Here is a 25517-nt window from a genome sequence, read left to right as displayed (position 1 = left end):
TAAAATTCATCTTGAATTCCCTACGAACACAGAAGTAATCCCTGGGACATGATTGTCCTAATTTGTGTTCTACTCTTTCCTTTTTCTCTTTCTTTTGGTAGTAGTTGTGGCTCTAGTCCTGTCATTGCCACTAAGATCTCTATGATTTTGGGCAAGCCACTTTGTCTTACTGGGGCACAAATGATATGTGTGAAAGTACTCTAAATTGCAGGCTGGGTACAGTGGTTCTTGCCTGTAATCCCAGCGTTTTGGGAGGATGAGGCATCAGGATCACTTGAGTCCAGGAGTTCAAGACCAGCCTGGGCAACAAGGCAAGACACTATTTCCACAAAAAGTTAAAAAAAAATAGCCAGGCATGGTGGTGCCTGCCTATAGTCCTAGCTACTGGGGAAGCTTGAGGCAGGGGGATTGCTTGAGCCCAGGAGGTCCAGACTATACTGAGCTATGGTGGTGCCATTGTACTCCAGCCTGGGTAACAGAGTGAGACTTTGACTCATAAGTAAATTGCAAAGCACTAAAAAATACAATTATTATTATTGAACTAGGTGATCTCCGTATTTCCCTCAAGGTCTAAAATTTTTATTTTTATTCCACACTTTTGATATTTTTAGTGAATTCATCTGATCTAGGAGCCAGAAATTGCTCTTTGAAGACTCCTTTCCTTCTTTCTTTTTTTTTTTCTTTGAGATGGAGTCTCACTCTGTAGCCCAGGATGGAGTGCAATGGCACGATCTCAGCTCACTGCAACTTCCGCCTCTCGGGTTCCAGCGATTCTCCTGCCTCAGCCTCCTGAGTAGCTGGGACTATAGGCGCTTGCCACCACGCCCGGTTAATTTTTGTACTTTTTAGTATAGACGGGGTTTCACCATATTGGCCAGCTGGTCTCGAACTCCTGACCTTGTGATCTGCCTGCCTTGGCCTCCCAAAGTGCTAGGATTACAGGCGTGAGCCACCGCGCCCAGCCTAAAAGACTCCTTTCATTACACCAAAGCTGCTGCTGATTCAACAAGTACAGAATGATTTGTGACTTTAATAGCAACACCAAAAACAGGTTATTCTTCAATCTTTTAGGCTGAAAGTTACTGCAAATGATACATGACTTTAAGAAGAAGGCTGAGTCATAGCCAACACCTGAGGACTTCATTTTCCATGTTAAAAAAAAAAAACCAATTTTGCCATTCTTAAATCCAATAAATTTAAATCTTAAGAAACCGAAATCACATTTGAAAAGGCTAGACCCACTCACATCTCATTTTTGTGCATTTTGCTGGGCACTGTCAGTGTTGGAATGGTGACTATAGCAGGCAGGAAACAAAGGAGGACTCATACCTTATACACAAAATTATAGAATCTCAGGGTTAGAAGGGTTTCTGGAAGTCATTTAGACCAGTAGAATTTCATGGGCTTACAGAAGTTCTAAAAACAAGGCGAGGAGGATTAGACATACAAATACCTATCATTCATTCATTCATTCATTCATTGAGACAAGGTCTCGCTCTGTTGCTCAGGCTGGAATGCTGTGGTTTGATCATAGCTTACAGCAGCCTGGAACTCCTGGAGTCAAGTGATCCTCCTGCCTTGGCCTCCGAAAGTGTTGGGATTACATGCATGAGCCACCGTACACAGCTTTCAACTTTTTTTTTGAGACAAAGTCTCACTCTCTTGCCCAGGCTGGAGTGCAGTGGCACAATCTCGGCTCGCTGCAATCTCTACCTCCCCAGTTCAAGCGATTCTCCTGCCTCAGCCTCCCAAGTAGCTGGGATTACAGGCATGCACCACCACGCCCGGCTAATTTTTGTGTTTTTAGTAGAGACAGGGTTTCACCATGTTGGCCAGGATGGTCTCGAACTCCTGACCTCAGGTGATTGCCCTTCCTTGGCCTCCCAAAGTGCTAGAATTACAGGTGTGAGCCACCGCACCCGGGCTCAACTTTTAACTGAGCAAGAATATTTTAAAAACCAAAACCATCTACCATCAGCACCATTTTATAAAAGAGCATTTTAATGACACATATGTGAAAAGACTAAATCTCAGAATGAAATATAATGTGAAATCAGATAAATAAATGAAAGATGTATTGCTTACTTTTCTCACATCCTCATGGCAAACTTTGTTAGCGACTTGCACCTGTCCATACACAGATCTTTGGGAATCACTAATTTAGACCACTTCATGTCCACCCTTACCCCGCCCCCGACTTCATTGAGCATTTTTATCACAATACCAAAATATCCGTCTAAATGTATACCTCATCCCATTATGGAGAACTCCTCAAGCTGAGGAATCCATCAAACTTTGGATGTGTGTGAGAAAATTAGCAGAATAGGAGTGATCTCTGGAAAACTCAAGATGCTTAAACTTGGCTTTTTTTTTTTAGACCAGAATTAATTAATTAATTAATTTTTTAGATGGAGTGGAGTCTCACTCTGTCTCCAGGCTGGAGTGCAGTGGCACGATCTCGGCTCACTGCAACCTCTGCCTCTCGGGTTCAAGCGATTCTCCTGCCTCAGCCTCCCGAGTAGCTGGGGCTACAGGCATATGCTACCACGCCCAGCTAAGTTTTGTATTTTTAGTAGAGACGGGGTTTCACCATGTTGGCCAGAATGGTCTCGAACTCCCGACCTCAGGTGATCCAGCCGCCTCGGCCTCCCAAAGTGTTGGGATTACAGGTGTGAGCCACCACGCCCGGCTGCGTTTTATATCAGAATTTAACAGCAGATTTTAACTTAGTCAAAACATGCTTTAGAGTCACCAAAGGAGAATGATGTCTAACAGTGCTGATTTGGGAGCTGGGCACCCTGGGTGTTGGTTGGGCTTTAAAACTTCATGCTAAACTTCAGGGGAAGTCTCCTCCCCTCTCACTTCAGTTATCTTCCGAGATGAACCCTATTACTAATTACTTGACCACCTTTCAAAGTTGCAGTTAAAATTCTTCACATTTTTCTCCCATTTCTATTTAATTAATTATTTTTTTTGAGACAGGGTCTCTCTGTTGCCCAGGCTGGAGTACAGTGGCGTGATCTAGTCTCACCTCAACCTCCGCCTCCCGGCTTCAAGCGATTCGCAGCCTCCCGAATAGCTGGGGTTACAAGTGTGCGCCATCACACCCGGCTAATTTTTGTATTTTTAGCAGATACGAGGTTTCACCATGTTGGCCAGGCTGGTCTCGAACAACTGACCTCAAGTGATCTACCCGGCCCGGCCTCCCAAAATGCTGGGATTACAGGCGTGAGCCACTGCGCCCGGCCCCCATTTCTATTTTAATTAAATTTTATTTAGGCTAGGCTTAGCTTAAATTTTTACGACTGACGTCTGACTTAAGATGATAGCATAAACCATGGAGCTTTCTTTCGTGAACATTATTATTACTAAGCCCAATTTTCCCAGGTCAAATTTTGTAAAACAAAACGTGGTCAAAATTGGATTCTCTGATCGATTTTTAGTAAAAAAGAAAAAAAATTACCGTGTAGTTTTAAATGTTGTCAATTAAATTTTGTAATAGTTACCTCTACTCTGTTCAGGTTAATACTGCGGTTTTCAACATGACCAACATACGATTCTTTTTATTTATTTATTTTTTTGATGGGGTTGGGGGGACATAACAGTTTTTTCACTCTTGTTTAATTAATTTTCTGTTGATTCCATCTATCCTTAATCTTCATTATGAACAATATGCCAGGTTTTCTTCTGAAGATCAAATGTGGTAGTGAGGCAATAATGCAAAGTCATAGGATGGCAGGGGGATTCCGGCTTCTTTCTTTTTTCCCCTCCTGTGGAAAGAGGGTCTATAACACTCCGTAGTAGATAAGACAATTCTAATTATGAAGGGTAATTAGCTAGGCTCTGCTATAACCGAGAGCCCTGAAAGATTCCTCAACGCTGGCTGCTTTTCTCTTGCTCTCCACCAGAGGCGACAGCCTCTTTCCAAACAGAAACTGGGTTGGAATAGGCCGGTCCGGGGGAACGGCCAGAAGAAAGATCAAAGGTTAAAAACCGACTCAAAGAGCAAAGGTCAATACCCAACTCCTAAGGAGGCCTTAAGCTTTCATCTGCCATGAAACATGAAGGTGACTCCTCCCAATATCGAGGCCTGGGGGCCACTCAGCCTTCCAGAGACCCGGCGGGTCCGAGGCGAGTGACAGGTAACACCGGCTGAGCCGCCGCCGACCGGAAGTGGAAGAGAGCCTGGGACCGGGTGAGGACAGGCCGCGGCACGCCTGCGCAGTCAGCAGGAGTTACAGCGCTCATGCGCAGCTGGGCGGTGACAGGGTGACGCTCGGAGCGTGGGCCGCGACTCTCACGGATCCGGTTCCGCCCTCTCGCTGCCGATCCTTCGGAGTGAGCGCCCGAGATCCCTTTCCCAGAGTGCTCTGCGCCGTGAAGAAGCGGCTCCCAGGGACTGGGGGCATTTTGTGTTGGCTGGAGCTGGAGTAACAAGATGGCGTCGTCGGCGGAGTGACAGGGGTCCCTCTGGGCCGGAGCCGGCGGCAGTGGTGGCAGCGGTATCGCCGCCCTAGCTCACCGCGCCCCTTTTCCAGCCCGCGACGTCGCCGCGCAAGCGAGGCAGCGGCGGCCGCCGAGAAACAAGTGGCCCAGCCTGGTAACCGCTGAGAAGCCCTTCACAAACTGCGGCCTGGCAAAAAGAAACCTGACTGGGCGGCGGTGATCAGGCTCCCCTCTGCTGATTCTGGGCCCCGAACGCTGGTAAAGGCCTCCGTGTTCCGTTTCCTGCCGACTTCCTCCGTAGCCTTGCCTAGTGTAGGAGCCCCAGAGGCCTCCGTCCTCTTCCCAGAGGTGTCGGGGCTTGGCCCCAGCCTCCATCTTCGTCTCTCAGGATGGCGAGTAGCAGCGGTTCCAAGGCCGAATTCATTGTCGGAGGGAAATATAAACTGGTACGGAAGATCGGGTCTGGCTCCTTCGGGGACATCTATTTGGCGATCAACATCACTAACGGCGAGGTAATCATCTGGGGTGGGGTTCACGATAACGCTGCGCTTTTCCTCATTCCCCCCACCACCACCGCGCACCCCCAAAGTGCTCGGGCCTCTTCTCGTCGCACGCACTCGCCAGGGAGTCCAGGGAGCTAGTTTTCCTGGCTTACGAACCTCGCCCGCTGTCTCCCTAAAAGGGTCAAGAACCCGATAGAAAGGTTGGGGGAACTAGTTTCCCAGCTTGTTAAACACGTCCCATAAATGTCCCTTAGTTGAGCTTTTTTTTTTTTTAACCATCTTTTAAGGTGGAAACGGCAAAATCCTCGTTCTGTGATTCCCATGGTTTTTTTTTTTTTAATTTTTAATTCTACTGGGCCTCTTGTTCCAATTAGAACAATTTCCGATCGCCTAGTTCCTTAAAAACCTCTCACTACGTTCAGAGGTTGCCTCTTTTTTCTGGATGAATCATTTTCCTGCACTTTAGAGGACGTACGGATTTCGTCACAACCCCCTGAAGAGGCCTTTGAGGCTGGTTGCCTCGTTTTATAATTACCGAGAGCTTTCGCTTTCCAGCTTTTCACTTCTTCCTTGTAGTCGCGACTTGGAGTTTTGCTGATGTCTCCCTCCTTTCCTAAGTGACATTGAATCCGTAGGGATGTTGATGCCATCATCCCCTCTTTCCCCTGCAGGAAGTGGCAGTGAAGCTAGAATCTCAGAAGGCCAGGCATCCCCAGTTGCTGTACGAGAGCAAGCTCTATAAGATTCTTCAAGGTGGGGTTGGCATCCCCCACATACGGTAAGAACCCGGTGCATATAGGCGATCCGCTGAGGGAACCACGGAATGGGGAAGTGGGTAGAGGCAGTTAATGAGACCAGCTGAATCCGGGTCTTGGTGTTTTAGTTACCTGGGTTCCCTATAGCTGGTGGTTTCCTGTAAGTCAGTCATGTCAATTACTGAGTAAATTTCAGTTTGCCAACTTATTTCATTGTATTACACTGCTCCATTTCGCTACCGTCATTCTCTCTCTTCCCGAGGCTTTCATTTGCAGTTATGCGTGCAGGTCATCTTTGATCCCTACGCGGAAGGGTTGGCTGCTGCCTTTTTTACGGCGGCACTTCTGATGTACTTAGGTTTGTCCAGTGAAGTGGATTTGAAGGTGCCGAAGCGACCCGGCAGTGTCAGTTCGAGTTGCTATTGGAGCTGGCTTGGGAAATGGCTGCTCTTTTGTTGTGTTTTTGTTCCAACATGTCTTCCTCCTCCGCTTAGAAAATGGCGGAACGACGTGACTCAACCCCGTATTCCTGCCCTTTTCTCAGCTTGGGTTCACAAATTATGCTTCCTTGATTCCTCCTTTAGCAGCACCGAGTGGATTAAACCTTTGAAAGGCCAAGAATAAAGCTGCAGGAGGCGGTGTGGGGGTTCGAGGAAGGAGATGGCATAGTGACAATGTTTGTGGTCTCTGCAGCAGATGTGACACGAAATTGTTGAATTATACTATGTAAAATCCTTTGTAGTTCTTTTAAAAGTGTTAATTACTCTTTCTTTTCGTGAATGGTCATGTTTGGCACGTTTCAGTCGGGCCTAAATTTGTATAGGTAGTGGCAAAGGCAGTTTGAGCAGCACCAACTATGTTAAAATTTACTCATACCAGTTGTATTAAAAGAAATCTTCATCACTTAGTCACACTTTGATAAGTAATTTTAACCTGTTGAGTTTGTCAGTAAATCTTCACATCAGAGAAATTGGGGCCTTAGTTGGTGTGGAATATTGGTGAGCGCAAATAGCAGTAACGAGGATAAAAGATGACGAGATAGAAAGACATTGTTCTGTCATATGGTTAACTTTACTTCGGAGGGTTTTAGAGTAATGTTTTAACTTTTGGAATTAAAGAGCCTCTTCATGGAATGGAGACTAAAATATAGTTTAAAGCTCAGCTGTTTTCTAGCAATAATCTAAAATAACATTTGCAAAATTATTCAGAATAGGTAAGAATGGTATTTACTGTTTACTGGAGCCTCTTCTTTTTTGAGACGGAGTTTTCGCTCTTGTGGTCCAGGCTGGAGTGCAATGAATGGCACGATCTTGGTTCACTGCAACCTCTGCCTCCCGGGTTCAAGTGATTCTCGTGCCTCAGCCTCCTGAGTAGCTGGGATTACAGGCGCCCGCCACCACGCCTAGCTAATTTTTGTATTTTAGTTTCACCATGTTGGCCAGGCTGGACTCGAACTCCTGACCTCAGGTGATCCGCCTGCCTTGGCCTCCCACAGTGCTGGGATTACAGGCATGAGCCACTGTGCCCGGCTTTTTTTTTCTTTTGAAACGGAGTCTTACTCTGCTGCCCAGGCTAGAGTGCAGTGGCGCAACCTTGGCTAACTGCAGCCTCTGCCTCCCAGGTTCAAGTGATCCTCCTGCCTCAGCCTCCCAAGTAGCTGGAATTGCAGAGCTGCACTACTACGCCCAGCTAATTTTTGTATTTTTAGTAGAGATGAGGTTTTGCCCTGTTGGCCAGGCTGATCTCCAACTCCTGACCTCAGGTGATCCACCTGCCTCGGCCTCCCAAAGTGCTGGGATTATAGGCGTGAGCCACCAGGCCCAGCCTGTTAGCCCCTTTTTCTATTCCAGTTTGTATTTTTCATATCTTGAATTAAGGACTGGGTTGCATAGTCTTTACATAGACACAACCCAAATAAAACTGTCCTTAAAAAGAGTTCCAGCCAGGCGTGGTGGCTCACGCCTGTAATCCAAGCACTTTGGGAGGCCAAGGCAGGCGGGTTACTTTAAGTCAGGAGTTCGACACCAGCCTGGCCAACATGGTGAAACCCCGTCTCTACTAAAAATACAAAAATTAGCTGGGCATGGTGGCACGTGCTTGTAATCCCAGCTACTCGGGAGGCTGAACCAGGAGAATAGCTTGAACCCGGGAGTCGGAGGTTGCAGTAAGCTGAGATGGCGCCACCCCACTCCAGCCTGGTGACAGAGCGAGACGCCATCTCAAAAAAACACAAAAAAAACCCAACAAAAAAATAAACAAAGTTCCAATGCTGATTTACAGTTTTAATGGAGATTTGAATGATAAAATGTACTATTGGTTGTAAATGAGCAAGTAAATCATTTGGAAGAAAATTGCAAATTTATCTTATGAGGTGAAGATTAAATCTGAGATGATGTAGATTGGAAGTTTTTAAATCATTCTTGCCTTTAAAAAAAAAAAACCTACTATGTGGGAAAATAAGGCCCCTCACCCCTGATTTGCTTTCCATTACTATAGTTTTTCCCAGAATTTCATATAAATGGAATCATGTGATATGAGGTCATTTGTGTCTGGCACTTTTCACTTAACATAATGTTTTTGAGATTCATCTATGTTGGGAGATTTTATAAATTTCACAAATCAGGTTAAATTTAATGTATTTGAAATCAGTTTCAAAAAGCATTAAGCATTGTCATTTTCAGTGCTAAACCCAAGTACAGTACATGTCCTTTTATCTGGTAGCTTTTATTTAAGACCTGATACAGACCCATAAGGGCAATGAGTAATGTACTGAATAAGCGCATGAATAAATTAACTTCTGAGCAGAATTATAGTAATAGGTGCCTATTATAAGGTGGTGAGTGCAGAGAGAGTTATGGTAGTTATAAGCTGTCTGTGGGTGAGGCTAAACAGATTAACCTGACTTTCAAGTTAAGGCTTCCTGAGAGATGGGATTTCAGGATCTGGCTCTAAGGAAGAAAGCTTGGTGAACTGGTTTGGTAAGGCATCCAAGAATAGAGTGTGGCTTCTGGGTGTAGTCTCTAAAGCAGAACACAGTAATTGGATGAGAGTGTGGAAAGGGTAAATTTGCTTTAGGAGTGGTAGGGTCAGATACATGGAAACAAAAGTGGTTCATTGGTTTTAAAGTGAAATGTGAAAAAAAAAAACTGTTTCCACTGAAGCAAAAAGGATAAAGATTTATGTAAACATTCTTTATTTGGGTAGCAACATCTTCCCATCCCCCTCAGTTTGTTCCCCACTATTTCCGTATCACCTATACATGGTACATACTTAATAAATATTTACTCGGAAAGTATTGAATTAAGTTGACTATTTAGTATTAGCTAGATAAAAGTTATGTGTTATCTATTGTTTTAGAAGTATTGTCACTAATTTAAAAAATTTAGATTTTGCTGCCTTTATCCTTCATATACAAATTTGTTCAATCCCTTCCCTATGTTTTCTGTTACAAAACTCCCTGTAGGATTTGCTTTTTTTTTTTTTTTTTTTTGACATGGAGTCTCACTCTGTTACCAGGCTGGAGTGCAGTGGTACAATCTTGGCTCACTGCAACCTCCACCTCCTGGGTTCAAGCAATTCTCCTGCCTCAGCCTCCCAAGTAGCTGGGACTACAGGCACGTGCCGCCATGCCCAGCTAATTTTTGTATTTTTAATAGAGACGGGGCTTTACCATTTTGGCCAGGATGGTCTCCATCTCTTGACCTCGTGATCTGCTCGCCTCGGTCTCTCAAAGTGCTTGGATTACAGGCGTGAGCCACCGCGCCCAGCCAGGATTTGCTTTAAGATACTTTGGTATATCTTACAACAGAGACTGAAAATTACCTGGCCTGCATAGATGACCTGCTTAATCAGGTCCTTCCTGTGTAATTTGAGAGACCTATTGTTAAGAAGCATAGCATCCAGAGTAAAGAGCAAGGATAAGCCGGGCGCCATGGCTCATGCCTGTAATCCTGGCACTTTGGGAGGCTGAGGTGGGCAGATTGCCTGAGCTCAGGAGTTCGAGACCAGCCTGGGCAGTAGAGACAGGTGAAACCCTGTCTCTACTAAAATACAAAAAAAAAAAAATTAGCCTGGTGTGGCGGCATGCGCCTGTAGTGCCAGCTACTCAGGAGGCTGAGGCAGGAGAATTGCTTGAACATGGGAGGCAAAGGTTGCAGTGAGCCAAGATCGTGCCACTGCACTCCAGCCTGGGCGACAGAATGAGGCTCCGTATCAAAAAAAAAAAAAGCAAGGATGAGAGAATGGCATCCATTTTCTTGATATTTTAAGAAATGAAGCTTCCGGTTCTAGGCACTTGGAGAGCCACGGCTTAAGATACAGACAGACATGGCCAAGTCCAAGAACCACACCACACACAACCAGTCCTGAAAATGACACAGAAATGGTGGGCTCCAGGTTCCTGAGGAACATGCACTTCGCCAAGAAGCACAAGAAGGGCCTAAAGAAGATGCAGGCCAACAGTGCCAAGGCCATGAGTGCACTTGCTGAGGCTAGCAGGGCCCTCGTAAAGCCCAAGGAGGTTAAGCCCAAGATCCCAAAGGGTGTCAGCTACAAATTCGATTGACTTGCCTACATTGTCCACCCCAAGCTTGGGAAGCTGCTTGTTTCCGCATTGCCAAGGGGCTCAGACTGTGTGGGCCAAAGGCCAAGGATCAACCAGGGCCCAGGCTGCAGCTGCAGCTTCAGTTCCAGCTCAGGCTCCTCCCAAAGTCTCTCAGGCTCCTACAAAGGCTTCGGAGTAGGTATCTCTGTCTGCCAATGTGAGGACAGAAGGACTGATGTGACCCCGCTGGGCTGCCGTCTTTATGGGGCTGGGGTCCTCCTGTGCTATTTGTACAAATAGACCTGAGGCAGGGAAAAAAAAAAAAAGAAAATTCTTGGACCTTGTGAATTAATATATGAGAGCTCACTTAAAATAACAGTTGACCCTTGAACAGTGCTGGGGTTAGAGGCACTGAACCCCAACCCACTCCCACTGTGCCCCGCAGTCAGGAATCCAAGTGTAACTTTTTTTTTTTTTTTTGAGATGGAGTCTTGCTCTGTCACCCAGGCTGGAGTGCAATGGTGTGATCTTGGCTCACTGTAACCTCTGCCTCCCAGGTTCATGGGATTACAGGCGCGCCGCCACACTCAGCTAATTTTTGTATTTTTAGTAGAGACGGGGTTTCACAGTGATGGCCAGGCTAGTCTCAAACTCCTGACCTCAGATGATCCACCCACCTCGGCCTGCCAAAGTGTTGGGATTACAGGCGTGGACCACTGCGCCTGGCCCCAAGTATAACTTGACTCCCCAAAAGCTTAACTACTACTAGCCTACTGTTCACTGAAAGCTTTACCAATAACTTGATTGGTCAATAACTATATATATATATAAAGCTCTTTACCCTCATCATCCTCACTTTGGGCTGAGGAGGAAGAAGAGGGGTTGATCTTGTTTGGGTAGCAGAGGCAGAAAAAAACCTGTGTATAAGTGGACCTGTGCATTTCAAGCCACTTTTGTTCAAGGGTCAGCTGTATTGAGTTTCTGTTAAAACCTTCTTTTTTCGTGTGTTCCATTCTAAATTGAATTAAGTTCTCCAAAGGAACAATTTTAAAATTTTATTATTATTTTTATATAGATGGGCTCTTGATATATTGCCCAGGCTGGTCTTGCATTCCTGAGTTCAAGTGCTTCTCCTGCCTCAGCCTCCCAAAGTGCTGGGATTATAGGCATCAGCCACCGTGCAACGACCCAAGAAACAATTATGACATACCAAAAAATTCTTATCTAGATAGGTTTTGGAGGTTTGAGCTGTAGATCTGCCATGTGGTATTGACTGGGTCATCTATAGTCGGTCAGTTCCTTAATCTGTGTGAGCCCATCTGTTTCCTCATTTAGAAGATAAAAAAAGGATTGTTCTAATGGGAAGGAGAGTGCTGAATAGAAAGATTTAGGGCTGCCTACCCTTCTTTTGCCAGCTAAATACTCATTTCCATTTGCCTTTGCATACTGAGCTTTTGGGTAGGGTTTTGTTTGAACAAGGGTTCCCTACTTAAAAGTGTCACTGGCCTCATTGATCCTAAGGCCTTTTAGTCCTGGAATTTTAAGACCTATTTTCAAAGGATAGTAGCTAGAAAAAAAGCATTCCAGCAGTTTGATATTGTGTCTACTACTTGCCTTCCTTTCTTGTTTTTCCTATTTTTCTTTCATCTTTTATTATTTTTATTTTTAGCGGCAGGTTCTTGCTCTGTCACCCGGGCGGAGTGCAGTGGCTGTTCAGAAGCATGATAATAGCACACTACAGCCTCAAACTCCTGGACTCAAATGATCCTCCTGCCTCTTAGCCTCCTGAGTAGCTGGGACTGCAGATGAATACCACCTCTCCCAGCTGCCTAGTGTGTTTTAATCACTATTTTTGCCCTCTGTGTCTGAAGGTCAAATGTTTTAGAACGTATTTATAAAGCACTGGTTAATCCTTACTCTTCACTTTTAAAAGCAGCTTAATCTTATCTTTGGCACTGAGCATATATCCCGTGAATAACATAATGGCTGTTATCAGAGAGCAAAGATGACGCTGCATTGGATATGTCTTCATTAAGATATATTACAGTGTCCATGCTTAGCTTGGACTAAAAAAAAAAACCCAGAACAACGTACGTCACAGATCACGAGAAATGTGCTTTTTAATTCGAAGGGAAACTGAGTTCATGGTATACTAGAGCTGCTTTATACTGGCTTATGAGATAATGTAATAATGCTAGGTGGCATTTTAAGCTGGACAAAATGTTAGAGATGTATATAGCCCTATTCCTACTAATACAAATTAGACTTTTGAATCTCAGGGGAGTTACTAGAGTGTCCTAACTTCCAGTTCTCCTGAGAATCATTATCACCCTTATGTCAAGGTCAAATCATGCCCTCTCACACACTCCACATCGTTCCATTTGATGCTGGAGAGCCATCCTGTACTTCTTCACTTGTTGGCATTTTGCCTCATAGACAAGCTGAAGAGCTCTTACATAAATATAAGTAACCTATTTGTATTTAATTAGATGCTTACGATTCAGGGTGCTCTTATTCTCCCTTTTGAATGTGTGGATTGCAGGATAAAAACTTGTTAGAAATTATTAATTTGTGGCCGGGCGCAGTGGTTCACACCTGTAATCCCAGCACTTTGGGAGGCCAAGACGGGCGGATCACCTGAGGTCAGGAGTTCGAAACCAGGCTGGCCAACATGGTGAAACCCCATCTCTACTGAAATACAAAAATTAGCCAAGCATGGTGGTGTGTGCCTGCAGTCCCGGCTACTCAGGAGGCTGAGTCAGGAGAATTGCCTGAGCCCAGGAGGCGGAGGTTGCAGTGAGCTGAGATCACGCCACTGCACTCCAGCCTGGGTGACAGAGCGAGACTCTGTCTCAAAAAAAAATTATATATATATAAATTTGTATTTCATTTTGGAGTAAATACTTGAACCCATGTAAAGTATGTGAGTTATTCCTTGGCTTTAGTCAGTGGTCCCCAGCCTTTTTGGCACCAGGGACAGGTTTCGTGGAAGACAGTTTTTCCACAGACTGGAGCAAAGTAGGGAGTGGGGTGGGGGTGGGAATGATTTTGAGATGATTCAAGTGCGTTACGTTTATTGTGCCCTTTATTTCTATTATTATTACATTGTAACATATAATGAAATAATTATACAACTCACCTTAATGTGGAATCAATGGGAGCCCTGGGCTTGCTTTCCTGCAACTACATGCTTCCGTCTGGGGGTCACGGGAGACAGTAACAGATCGTCAGGCATTAGATTCTCATAAGGAATGCACAACCTAGATCCCTCTGATGTGCAGTTCACAGCAGGGTTTGCGCTCCTATGAGAATCTAATTCTGCTGTTGATCTGACAGGAGGCTGAGCTCAGGCGGTAATGCCAGCACTGGGGAGTGGCTGTAAATACAGATGAAGCTTCACTTCGCTTCTATACTGGATACCGGTCAGTGGCCCAGGGATCAAGGACCCTTGGCTTTAGTCATTTCTGGACCTAGATCTTTTTTTTTTTTTTTTTTTTTTTTGAGATGGAGTCTTGCTCCGTTGGCCAGGCTGGAATGCAATGGCGTGATCTTGACTCGCTGCAACCTCCACTTCCCAGGTTCAAGCGATTCTCCTGCCTCAGCCTCCTGAGTAGCTAGGACTACAGGCATATACCACCATGCCTGGCTAATTTTTTTTAGTAGAGATGAGGTTTCACCATATTGGCCAGGCTGGTCTCGAACTCCTGACCTCAAGTGATCCACCTGCCTCGGCCTCCCAAAGTGCTGGGATTACAGGCGTGAGCCACCGCACCTGTCTAGATCATTTTGTTTTAAAGTATATTTAAGCTGTACCTAAAATATCATTAAGTCTTGGTTTTCTCATGATCTGTCACTGTTTACCAGGGATTTTTGCTGTCAAGAATGAGTGTCTTCATAACTTTCATCATTTAACTTGGTGTTCAGTGTATGAACACAGGTAAAATTATGCTTTATTTTGTTACTGTTTTTGTTTCTAATTTCAATCTCAGATGGCTCTTAAAATTTTGGTTGACTGGCCAGGTATGGTAGCTCATACCACACCTGTAATCCCAGCATTTGGGGAGGCCAAGGCGGGTGGATCACTTGAAGTCAGGAGTTTGACACCAGCCTTGCCAACATGGTGAAATCCCGTCTCTACTAAAAATACAAAAATTAGCTGGCCATGGTGGCAGGTGCCTGTAATCCCAGCTACTTGGGAGGCTGAGGCAGGAGAATTACTTGATCCCAGGAGACGGAGGTTGCAGTGAGCTGAGGTCACGCCACTGCACTCTGGCCTGAGTGACAGATGGAGACTCCATCTCAAAAAAAAAAAAAAAAAAACATTGGTTGACTAGTATTAACATAGCATAAACTAACGCATGTTTTAGTGGGATTTTTATTTTTATTTTTATTTTTTGAGATGGAGTCTTGCTGTGTTGCCCAGGCCAGAGTGCAGTGGCGCGATCTTGGCTCACTGCAACCTCCGCCTCCTGGGTTCAAGCGATTCTCCTGGCTCAGCCTCTGGAGTAGCTGGGACTACAGGTGCCCGCCACCATACCCGGCTAATTTTTTTTGTATTTTTGTGGAAATGGGGTTTCACCGTATTGGCCAGGCTGGTCTTGGACTCCTGACTTTGTGATCTGCCCATCTCGACCTCCCAAAGTGCTGGGATTACAGGCGTGAGCCACTGTACCCTGCCGGATCAGTTTTGACAAATGCATATGTTGGTGTAACCTACATCTCTATTGAGATAAGGACTATTTGATTTTTTCTTTGTATGCACACATTGCTCATCCTTGGTAAGTTCTATTCTGTGACAGTGTTAGTTTTATTTTATTTATTTATTTTTTAAGTCTGTCTTTTGGATTACAGTTAAGCCTTATTTTTCTCCCCAGTCCCCAGTTAAGCATTATTTTGATGTTGGTTTTACTATAGGTTAATAGTCTGCTAATCACCATGAGGTACATTATAGGATTTATCTGACAAAATTATCAGATGGTGGTTGTGTTGCAGGTGATGGTAGTGAATATGGTATTCAGTGATAATTGATATCTTTACCTTGCTCTCCTTTGAAGAACTAAAATACTGCCTTTTTCTTGTCGGTGTGAGCAGTGGGGTATGTTATGGCTCTTGTAATGGAGATTTTGGAAGTGCTACACAAAAAGGTTTAGCTGAAGAGAGTACATTTCGATCCTCAACATAAAGGGGGATGGAAAGAGCATTGTATTATGAGTCAGGGTTCTGCCTGTGATGCCATCTAGATTTGAACCTATTAATAGAATGAATTCTATAATTTGTAAAGTCAGTTCTTACTTGTAAAAGGGTTTTCGAAAGCCCAAGAAGGTCTTAAGGGTTTTTTAATGTATAGTATATATTGATGGAATCAGTAGGACAAAAGATGCCTCTTGTTCTCTGATGTAATGATTTGTTCTAACTTTAAGGTATAATTGCCTTTTATTTATTCGTAATGTTGATAAGTACTTTTGAAATAAGGGAATAATTGGTTGAATTCAGTGTGGCTAAACATTCTTTTTTTCCCTCTGCATGCAACAAAAAGAGTCCAGTATTATCCAGGCATTGCATATGGTCTCATTTAATCATTACACCAATCTTGCAAGTTGGTGTTTCATATAAAGTATGTGAGTCAAAGTGGTTAATTTGCCTAAAGTCACACAGCTGATGTGTGATTTGTACAGGTCCTACTGCATCTTTCAGCTCTACCAGTGGTTCTCAAATTTTGCTGCAAATGGAATCAAATGGCAAACTTAAAAAGACACCTAATCCCTAACCGCAGGTATTTTGATTTAATTAAATTGGGATATGACTTAGGTATCATGATTTTTAAAAGCTCCCCAGGGTGATTCTTATATGTGACAATTAATAATTGTTATTAATCCCCAAAATATAGTATATTAATAACAATTAATTTTTGCTTTGCTACTCACCCCCATCAACCCCCATCTTTTCCTAGAATTACAACCTAATAAGGCTATACTCTTTTCTCTCTCTTTTTTTTAAGAGTTGGGTTCTTGCTCGGCCGCCTAGGCCTGGAGTATAGTAGCTCAATCATAGCTTACTGCAGCCTTGAACTCCTGGGCTCCAGTGATCCTCCTATCTCAGCCTTCTAAGTAGCTGAGACTACAGGCATACACCACCATACTTGGCTAATTTTTATTTTTATTTTTTAGAAATAGAGTCTCACTGTGTTGCCCAGGCTGTAAGGCTGTGTTCTTAATTTATATATTTCCTCTTAGAATTAATTCAGGAAATCCTGTAATAGGCATCATGGTACTGGAAAGTACCAGAAAGTACATATAATCCCATGTAATCAAATGCTTTGATTTCTGGAAAGTGTCTAAAATCGATGTATGAAACCATTTACCTCTTCACATGTTTCAGATGCATTCCTACAATAATGCATTCTAGAAACTCCTTGAGGGAGAGAACTGTCTTACTCATAGAGATATCTTGTGTTTCTTATTGTGCCAAGTACAATAATGAAATTCTACTTTTATTATATATCTATATACATTTAATTTTCTCTTTTTTTTTTTTTTTTGAGATGGAGTTTCGCTCTTGTTGTCCAAGCTGGAGTGCAATGGCGCAATCTCGGCTCACCACAACATCCGTCTCCCGGGTTCAAGTGATCCTTCTGCCTCAGCCTCCTGAGTAGCTGGGATTACAGGCATGCGCCCCCACACTCGGCTAATTTTGTATTTTTAGTAGAGATGGGGTTTCTCCATGTTGGCCAGGCTGGTCTCGAACTCCTGGTCTCAAGTGATCCAGCTGCCTTGGCCTCCCAAAGTGCTGGGATTACAGATGTGAGCCGCTGTGCCCAGCCATTCACTGTTAGGTTGAGTTTGGTTTTGTGTTTGGCTGTTTACCCTTGATTGAAATTATTACCACCAAGCTGTACTTACAGAAATCCTAGTGGTCCCATTTTTGAACCTCCATAATATTATTTTTTATCCCTTTTAGAGAAGTGAGTGTTGTTAGCTTCTACTCTTCAAATGAGAGCTCTGATAGTTTGAGACTCTCTTGGTGAATTTAACATACAACACCTTGTACTGTACCTTGAAGAGAACAACCATTTTTCATTCAGTTGACATTCACATGAGGGTACCTACCCTGTGCCAGTCACAGTTTAAGAAACTGGGCAGCCGGGCACGGTGGCTCATGCCTGTAATCCCAGCACTTTAGGTGGCCGAGGCAGGCGGATCACCTGAGGTCGGGAGTTCGAGACCAGCCTAACCAACATGGAGAAACCCCTTCTCTACTAAAAATACAAAATTAGCTGAGCGTGGTGGCACATGCCTGTAATCCCAGCTACTAGAGGGGCTGAGGCAGGAGAATCGCTTGAACCTGGGAGGCGGAGGTTGCGCTGAGCCGGGATCGCGCCATTGCACTCCAGCCTGGGCAACAAGAGCGAAACTCCGTCTCAAAAAAAAAAAAAAAAAACTGGGCACACTTCATTGAACAGACGATGATTTTGTGAGGCTTGCATTCTTTTTGAGCATCTGCTGTGAGCCTGGCATATAGTTGTGAATTTGTCTCCTGCTGAAAATTAGGAGGAAAGATGTCTACATCTCAAACTATGTGAGGACATAAATGTTTACTTAAGAGGGTAGCATATTGAGATGAGCCCCAAACAGTACCCTGAAACATTTAGAGATTGCCTTGGTTAATTGCAACAGTAGGACCCCGTTAAGACTATTCATGTGAATCCTGCTAAGTCAGCATTTTCCAACCTCAGCTATGTATAAATAATTACCACTTACAGAGTTTGTAAAAAATGCAGGTTACACTGCTCTACCAACAGATTTTTGTTTGACCAATTCTGGAGTGGGGACCAAGAGTTGTTTTTTTTGTTTTGTTTTGTTTTTGTTTTGTTTTTAATGTAATTACCACAAGGAATTTCTACTAAAGACCAGAGAACCACACTGAGAAATTCTGTGCTGAGATTTTGGCACTCCATTGTATCAAGCTGTTGAGGGTAGTTACTGAATTTTGCTGAGTGCTGTGGCTGTTGTAGGAAATGGTATTGTCTTGGTTGTTGGCATTTTTTCATTGTTGGTCAACTGGTTTTTGTTTGTTTTTCCCTAGAGATGGAGTCTCGCTGTGTCTCTCAGGCTGGAGTGCAGTGGCGCAATCTCGCCTCACTGCAACCTTTGCCTCCTGGGTTCAAGCGATTCTCCTGCCTCAGCTCCCTGAGTAGCTGGGATTACAGGCGCCCACCACTGCATCCGGCTAATTTTTGTATTTTTAGTAGAGATGGGGTTTCACCATGTTGGCCAGGCTGGTCTCAAACTCCTGACCTCAAGTGATCCACCTGCCTCAGCCTCCCAAAGTGCTGGGATTACAGGTGTGAGCCACTGCACCTGGCCAGGCGACTGCTTTTTGTAGTAAGAATAATAATCCCTTATTTATGTAATGCTTTGTAATTTATCAAGTGCTTTTACATAAACTGTCTCATAATTACCACAACACCTTTTGATAAATAAATAGGGTTATATTAAGAATCTTTGACCAGTGAGCAGAAATCACTTACACGGAGTCACAGAGCAAGAAAATAACAAGCCAGGACTAGAACTTATGTTTCTGGCTGCTGGTCCAGTATTCTTGGTACTATGTTACATACATTGTCAACTTAGCCAGCTTCCCATTCTTAAACGTAACTGCAAATTTACTGGACTACTTTTTAATGGTCTGGTCGCTGAAGGACTTACTTTTATGAATATTACTTAGTTCTGTATTATTCAGGGTTGTACAGACTTGATAGCTATTCATGTATTTGAATAGCTATCTTTTCTTTATTTGAGGTTGTATCATTCCTTTCTGGTAGCTTGTGTTGCTTCTTCCATTTTCATTTTCCCCTTTGCTGTATGTTTGCAGCCCAGGCATTGTGTCCTTTCTTCTGTATTTGCTACTTAAAACAAACATTATATCAAACTTTGGAATGTTCATTGTTTTCTTTTTGTATTCATTTTCTGCACTAATGAAGATAATTTAATTTTGCCTTTTTGTATCATTTTCGTCTACAGTTTCTTATCTAGAATACTTAGCTCTATCCATTTAAAGAGGATTTTCTAAGCAAATTAATTAATGCAAAGTAGGGGGAAGTGTTCCCTTCATCCAGTTATTTGTTCTCTTAGTATCTTCATACAGAAACACTATCTGTAATACAAGTGCTAACTTATAGTGCAAAAATTACCCTAAAGAAAACCATTTGAGGCTGGGCATGGTGGCTCACTCCTGTAATCCTAGCACTTTGGGAGGCTGAGGTGGGCAAATCACCTGAGGTTGGTTGTTCCAGACCAGCCTGACCAACATGGAGAAACCCCATATCTACTAAAAATACAAAATTAGTCAGGCGTGGTGGCGCATGCCTGTAATACCAGCTACTTGGGAGGCTGAGGCAGGAGAATCACTTGAACCCAGGAGGCAGAGGTTGTGGTGAGCCGAGATCACGCCATTGTATTCCAGCCTGGGCAATGAGAGCAAAACTCTGTCTCAAAAAAAGAAAGAAAGCCATTTGGTGGCTGGGTGTGGTGGCTCACCCCTGTAATCTCAGCACTTTGGGAGGCTGAGGCGGGTGGATCACTTGAGGTCAGGAGTTCGAGACTAGTCTGCCCAACATGGCAAAACCCTGTCTCTACTCAAAACACACAGAAAAATTAGCTGAGTGTGGCAGCATGTGCCTGTAATCCCAGCTACTCAGGAGGCTGAGGCAGGAGAATCGCTTGAACCTGGGAGGCAGAGGTTGCAGTGAGCCGAGATTATGCCAGTGCATTCCAGTCTGGGCAACAGAGTGTGAGACTCCATTTCAAAACAAAAACAAAGAAACAAACAAAAAGAAAGCCATTTGGTCTCTTAATAGTGTATTAGGGGATATTTTGTAGGAGTGTGTTTGATTTCTTTTTTTCTTTCTGAAACTTTTTAATGTACATGTTACCCCTTTTTAAGGAGTGGAGGTAAGTCACTTGAGCCTTAAGAATTTGAGGTTTGAATTAGGGAGTTAGGAAGGGGGCCCAATTTTAGTATTTTACAAGTATGGTGGGTGGTAATGGCTTTGGACATGTTGAAATTAAGATGAATGGCATATTGTGTTTTACTCTTGTGTAGTAAAGTTAGCAGCAAATACAGGACTGAGCCTAGGCCAGGCAATTGGGATTGGGGTTAGATCTAAGCAAGATCAGCATATAAGTGATAGTGGAGAAAGTAAATTGGGAGGTGAGGACTCATCCCCTTGGTGGAAATTCGGAATTAATAAAGCAGGAGGAGAGTCAGGATAATGGGCTGTTGAATAAAGAAAGTAAGTTTTTAGGAAGAGGTAATGTGTATCCAAGAAGTAGGAAAGAAATGAGACTTAAAGGGTTTGGGGTTTGGCTGTGTTAGAGCTCAGTACACAACAGGTGCTCAGTAAAGTAACTTGACTCAGTGATTGGGTCTGAGGATAATCCGAAGAGGGAGTAAGTACATAGAATTGAAAGGATAAGCAGAGGCCATATTTAGGAATTTTTTGATATATGAAACTCTTGCTTTTTTGTAGGTAAGGGGCTTTTTTTGGGGGGGGGGGGGAGACAAGGTCTCAGTGTCACCCAGGATGAAGTACAGTGGCTAGCCTCAGCAGCCAAGGCTCAAGTGATCCTCCTGCCTCAGCTTCCTGGGGACTACAGGCGCGTGCCACCACGCCTGGCTAATTTTTTATTTTTTACAGAGAGACCGGGGTCTTTGTTGGCCTAGGCTAATCTCGAACCACCTGAGCTCAAGTGATCCTCCCACCTTGACCTCCCAAAGTGTTGGGATTACAGGTGTGAGCTATCGCATGGCTCCTTTAGTTTTTATAACAGAGAAATGACACAGTAAAACCATAGAGGGGTAACTGGAACTAGGAGAATATTTAAGAAGCTAATACAATAATCCAGGCATCTTTCAAAATTTAGCCCAGGTGCTAACATTTTTAGGAAGCCTTCTTTTTTTTTTTGAGACAGAGTCTAACTCTGTCACCAGGCTGGAGTGCAATGGCGCCATCTCGGCTCACTGCAACCCCCGCCTCCAGGGTTCAAGCGATTCTTCTGCCTCAGCCTCCTGAGAGTAGCTGGGACTACAGGCGTGCACCACCACACCCAGCTAATTTTTGTATTTTTAGTAGAGACGGGGTTTCACCATGTTGGCCAGGATGGTCTCGATCTCTCTTGACCTTGTGATCCGCCCGCCTTGGCCTCCCAAAGTGCTGGGATTACAGGTGTGAGCCACCGCGCCTGGCCAGAAGCCTTCTTTTTTATCTTCTAAGTAAATTGCTTCTTCTTGTATTTTGTATTTATGGTTGCCTTTATATTACACTTGTCATTTACCAGTTCTTCAACAGCTTTATTGATATAATTTACCCATATAAAGGTTAACCTATTTAAGCTGTACAGTTTGTTTCTTAGTATATGTACAAAGTTGTACAACCATTACCATAATTCAAATTTAGAATATTTTCCTCATGCCAAAAAGAAATCTTGAACCCATTGTCAGTCACTCCATTTCCCGTCAGCCCTAGGGAACTACTAATTTACTTTTATATAAATGCCTATTAGAAAACATTTGATCAAGCTTTTGTAATTTGTGTTATGAAGACTATAAGTTCATTTTCCACTTCCCAATGAAAAAGTGTATTTTAACATTTGTATCTCCCTGGACCTTCCAGTTCTCCACATGCTGTCCCTCAATACTACCACTATCAATGTTGGAGCAATGATGACAAGAGCTGACAAAAGTTAGGTCATTTGTGATTTTTTTTTTTTTTTTTTGGCAACTACATCCCCGCTCAATTATTTGTGATCTTTGAAATAACACTTTGGGTATTATGGGGAAAATAACTATGTTACTGGGAACCAAGAAAAAATGAGAGTAAGATGCAAATATAAACCAGGTTTTCAAAAAATTACCTGAAGAAGAAAATAAGGTGATCTTACACACTATACCAACCTATGCTGTCACTTAGTTTCTTGTGAGCACCAGACTTCAGCCTGATGCCAATCCACCCCTTTACCTGGCTCTCTTCCATCTATCCTTTGAGAATCAACCTTACTTCCTCAGAGAAACTTTCCCTGATGCCTCCCTTAAAAAAATAGATCGGATCCCCATAATTTGTGCCCCCACAATAGCACTCTTCTCTCCTTCATCATGGTATTTATCCCCCTTCCCCACTGTAAGCCACGAAAGCAGCAATTATTTTGTTTTGTCTTGTTAGCTACTCTAAATATTGAATGGATAAATGAATAGTAACTTTGATAATGAACAGTGATAAAGTTTTTTTTGTTTGTTTTTATAATTTTTGGAGTTAAGGAACATCTACATATCTTTGAAGGCAAAGGGCAAGGAACAAAGGTGGAGAATATGAAAATGTACCATAATTCAAGGATCTTGGGGGTAATGTAAGCAAAGGATTAGTAGTAACAAGGCAGCAAGAAGAGGGAAAACAAATCATCTTAGTTGACTACGTTGTTGCTGAGCAAAACATACATGATTTTCAAATATTAGATCTTATTCTACAGACTATTTATCTCAAAAGTTGGTTTGGAACAGGGGCTCTTAACCTGGTTCATAACCATATCCACCACCCATGAGATCTATGTGTTTAGACAGGTAAGGAAAATTACATTTTTATTTTCATGAGCTTCTCACTCAAATCTAGTATTTCTTTTTGATTTTAAGTGTAAGTAGGAAACCTCATGAGTTTTAGCAGAACCTTTGACTTTGTCACCAATAGAAATCACTGATTTTTGTGGGGGGTGGATGGAGTTTTGCTCTTATCGCCATGCTGGAGTGCAATGGCATGATCTCGGCTCACTGCAACTCCTGCCTCCCAGGTTCAAGTGATTCTCCTTAGCCTCCTGAGTAGCTGGGATTACAGGCGCCCACCGCCACGCCTGGCTGATATTTGCATTTTTAGTAGAGATGGGGTTTCACCATGTTGGCCAGGCTGGTCTCAAACTCTTGACCTCAGGTGATCCATCTGCCTCGTCCTCCCAAAGTGCTAGAATTGCAGGTGTGAGCCACTGCACCCGGCTAGAAATCGCAGATTTTTTTTTTTTTTTTTAAGACTAAGTCTCGCTCTGTGGCCCAGGCTGGAGTACAACGGCATGATCTCAGCGTGAGCCACTCCGCCCGGCTGAAATCACAGATATTTTGTATCATATTATTGTTGCAGGTATCTTAAAATATGGTTTACACTCATTACTACATCAAAATTATAGCATTTATTAGACCTGCTCCTATATTTAGTGCATTAATAAGGAGAGTGTAGGGCTCAGCACCGTGTCTCACACCAGTAATCCCAGCATTTTAGGAGGCCAAGGCGGGCGGATCACATGAGGCCAGGAGTTCGAAATCAGCCTGGCCAAAATGATAAAACCCTGTCTGTACTAAAAATACAAAAATCAGCCAGGAGTGGTGACATATGCCTATAATCCCAGCAGGTGGATGAGGCATGAGAATCTCTTGAACCTGGGAGGCAGAGATTGTAGTGAACCAAGATCACACCATTGCACTCCAGCCTGGGCGACACAGTGAGATCCTGTCTCAAAAAATAATAATAATAAGGAGAGTGTGTATATTATTATATCCCAAATTGCTTTTTTTTTTTTTTTTTTTTTTTGAGACAGAGTCTTGCTCTGTCACCCAGGCTGGAGTGCAGTGGCGCAAGCTCAGCTCACTGCAACGTCTGCCTCCCGAGTAGCTGGGATTACAGGCCCCCACCACCATGTGCAGCTAATTTTTTTTTTTTTTTTGTATTTTTAGTAGAGACAGGGTTTCGCCATGTTGGCTAGGCTGGTCTCGAACTCCTGACCTCAAGTGATCCACCCACCTCGGCCTCCCAAAGTGCTGGGATTACAGGCTTGAGCCACTGTACCTGGCTCAAAATTGATTTTTTTTTCTTTTTCTTTTCTTTCGAGACGGAGTTTTGTTCTTGTTGCCCAGGCAGGAGTGCAATGGCGTGATCTCGGCTCACTGCAACCTCCGCCTCCTGGGTTCAAGTGATTCTCCTGCCTCAGCCTTCCAAGTAGCTGGATTACAGGCATGCTAATTTTGTGTTTTTATTAGAGATGGGATTTCTCCATGTTGGTCAGGCTGGTCTCGAATTCCCAACCTCAGGTGATCCGCCCTCCTTGGCCTCCCAAAGTGCTGGGATTACAGGCATGAGCCACCGTGCCTGGCCCCAAAATTGATTTTTTAGAAGTAATTTTATGCTAGTTCAATTTCGCTATAATTGATTTTCTTTCTAATGCCTTGTATTTTATGCATTTAAAACATTATTCTGAGAAGAGATGTATGGGGAGAAGAGGTATCTGTGGTTTTGAGAATATATCTGTGTATAATGAATGAATGGCAAATAGCTGTTAAGAATGGCATACACAAATATGAGTATAGGAACATTAAAAGGATTTTAGAGAAAAGGGAACAGAGTAGCTGGAACTGTTTTTTTTGTTTTTGTTTTTTGTTTGAGACAGAGTCTCGCTTTGTCATCCACGCTGGAGTGCAATGGTGAGATCTCAGCTCATGGCAACCTCTGCTGCCTGGGTTCAAGCAATTCTCCTGTTTCAGCCTCCTGAGTAGCTGGGACTATAGGCACCCACCACCACGCCCGGCTAATTTTTGTATTTTTAGTAGAGACGGAGTTTCACCATATTGGTTAGACTGGTCTCAAACTCCTGACCTCATGATCCGCCCGCCTCGGCTTCCCAAAGTGCTGGGATTACAGGCGTGAGCCACCGCGCCCGGCCTGAGTAGCTGGAACTGTTAGCAGTAGTATCCTAAAGAGACAATTTGAGCTAGTTCTTATGGTTCAGCAAGATCTTGCTAGGCCAAATTCCTTTTCTGCTCCCATTAAAAAGGAGCATAAAGGTCGGATGATGATGGGTTGGCAAGAGACTAAGTTTGAGAGACAGTATCTTCAGGATATCTTGTAGGCGCTATTAAAATTGGATATATTGTAGCACTGATTCAGTGTTGATACTTTTTAGTTGTTCACTGAAGACTCTGACATTAATAACCGAAAGATTGGCAAATGACTTTTTAACTTTTATAATTATTTGGCTTATTTGAATTAGGGATAAATAGATGCTTCCTGATGACTTCACTTTGAGTGCAGGGAGTGTTTTTGCATTTCTTGTTTTGTTTTCCTTATCTGCCAAATCAAGCACTCCCTACACTGTTACCGCTTCTAATATGAGTTTTCATTATTTTACTCAGCAGATGTTTTGAGCATCTCTTGTGTATGCTGGGAATACAGATTGTGAACAA

The 25517-nt window shown here is 43.4% G+C and overlaps 1 protein-coding gene and 1 long non-coding RNA gene across 9 annotated transcripts in view; one reads left to right on the top strand and one right to left on the bottom strand.

The window, feature by feature from the left end:
- Positions 1–3348: 3348 nt before the first annotated feature.
- On the bottom strand, positions 3349–7964 carry LOC134739638 (uncharacterized). Its single transcript, XR_010126493.1, has 3 exons — positions 7665–7964; positions 4020–7485; positions 3349–3770 (listed from the first exon to the last, which is right to left on the bottom strand). It is a non-coding gene; the product is annotated as an uncharacterized LOC134739638 (long non-coding RNA).
- CSNK1A1 (casein kinase 1 alpha 1) overlaps positions 4343–25517 on the top strand; it is a 56942-nt gene continuing 35767 nt past the window's right edge. For 6 of the 8 annotated variants that reach the window (XR_010126492.1, XR_010126491.1, XM_054487106.2 and 3 more), the window contains exons 1-2: positions 4826–4958; positions 5621–5727. Coding sequence is in view for 6 of the 8 variants with exons in the window: in XM_054487106.2 (XP_054343081.1) it covers positions 4836–4958; positions 5621–5727 (230 nt within the window). In the remaining 2 variants the exon portion in view is untranslated. Of the gene's footprint in view, positions 4959–5620; positions 5728–25517 lie in introns of all 8 variants that reach the window. The other 2 variants (XM_054487108.2, XM_054487107.2) reach the window with 2 other exon arrangements.

The sequence above is a fragment of the Pongo pygmaeus genome, chromosome 4 (assembly GCF_028885625.2).
Source record: "Pongo pygmaeus isolate AG05252 chromosome 4, NHGRI_mPonPyg2-v2.0_pri, whole genome shotgun sequence".
In the NCBI taxonomy this organism is placed as follows: Eukaryota; Metazoa; Chordata; class Mammalia; order Primates; family Hominidae; genus Pongo; species Pongo pygmaeus.
Note: the sequence above shows the minus strand (reverse complement) of the source record. Positions and strands in the feature narration are given on the sequence as shown.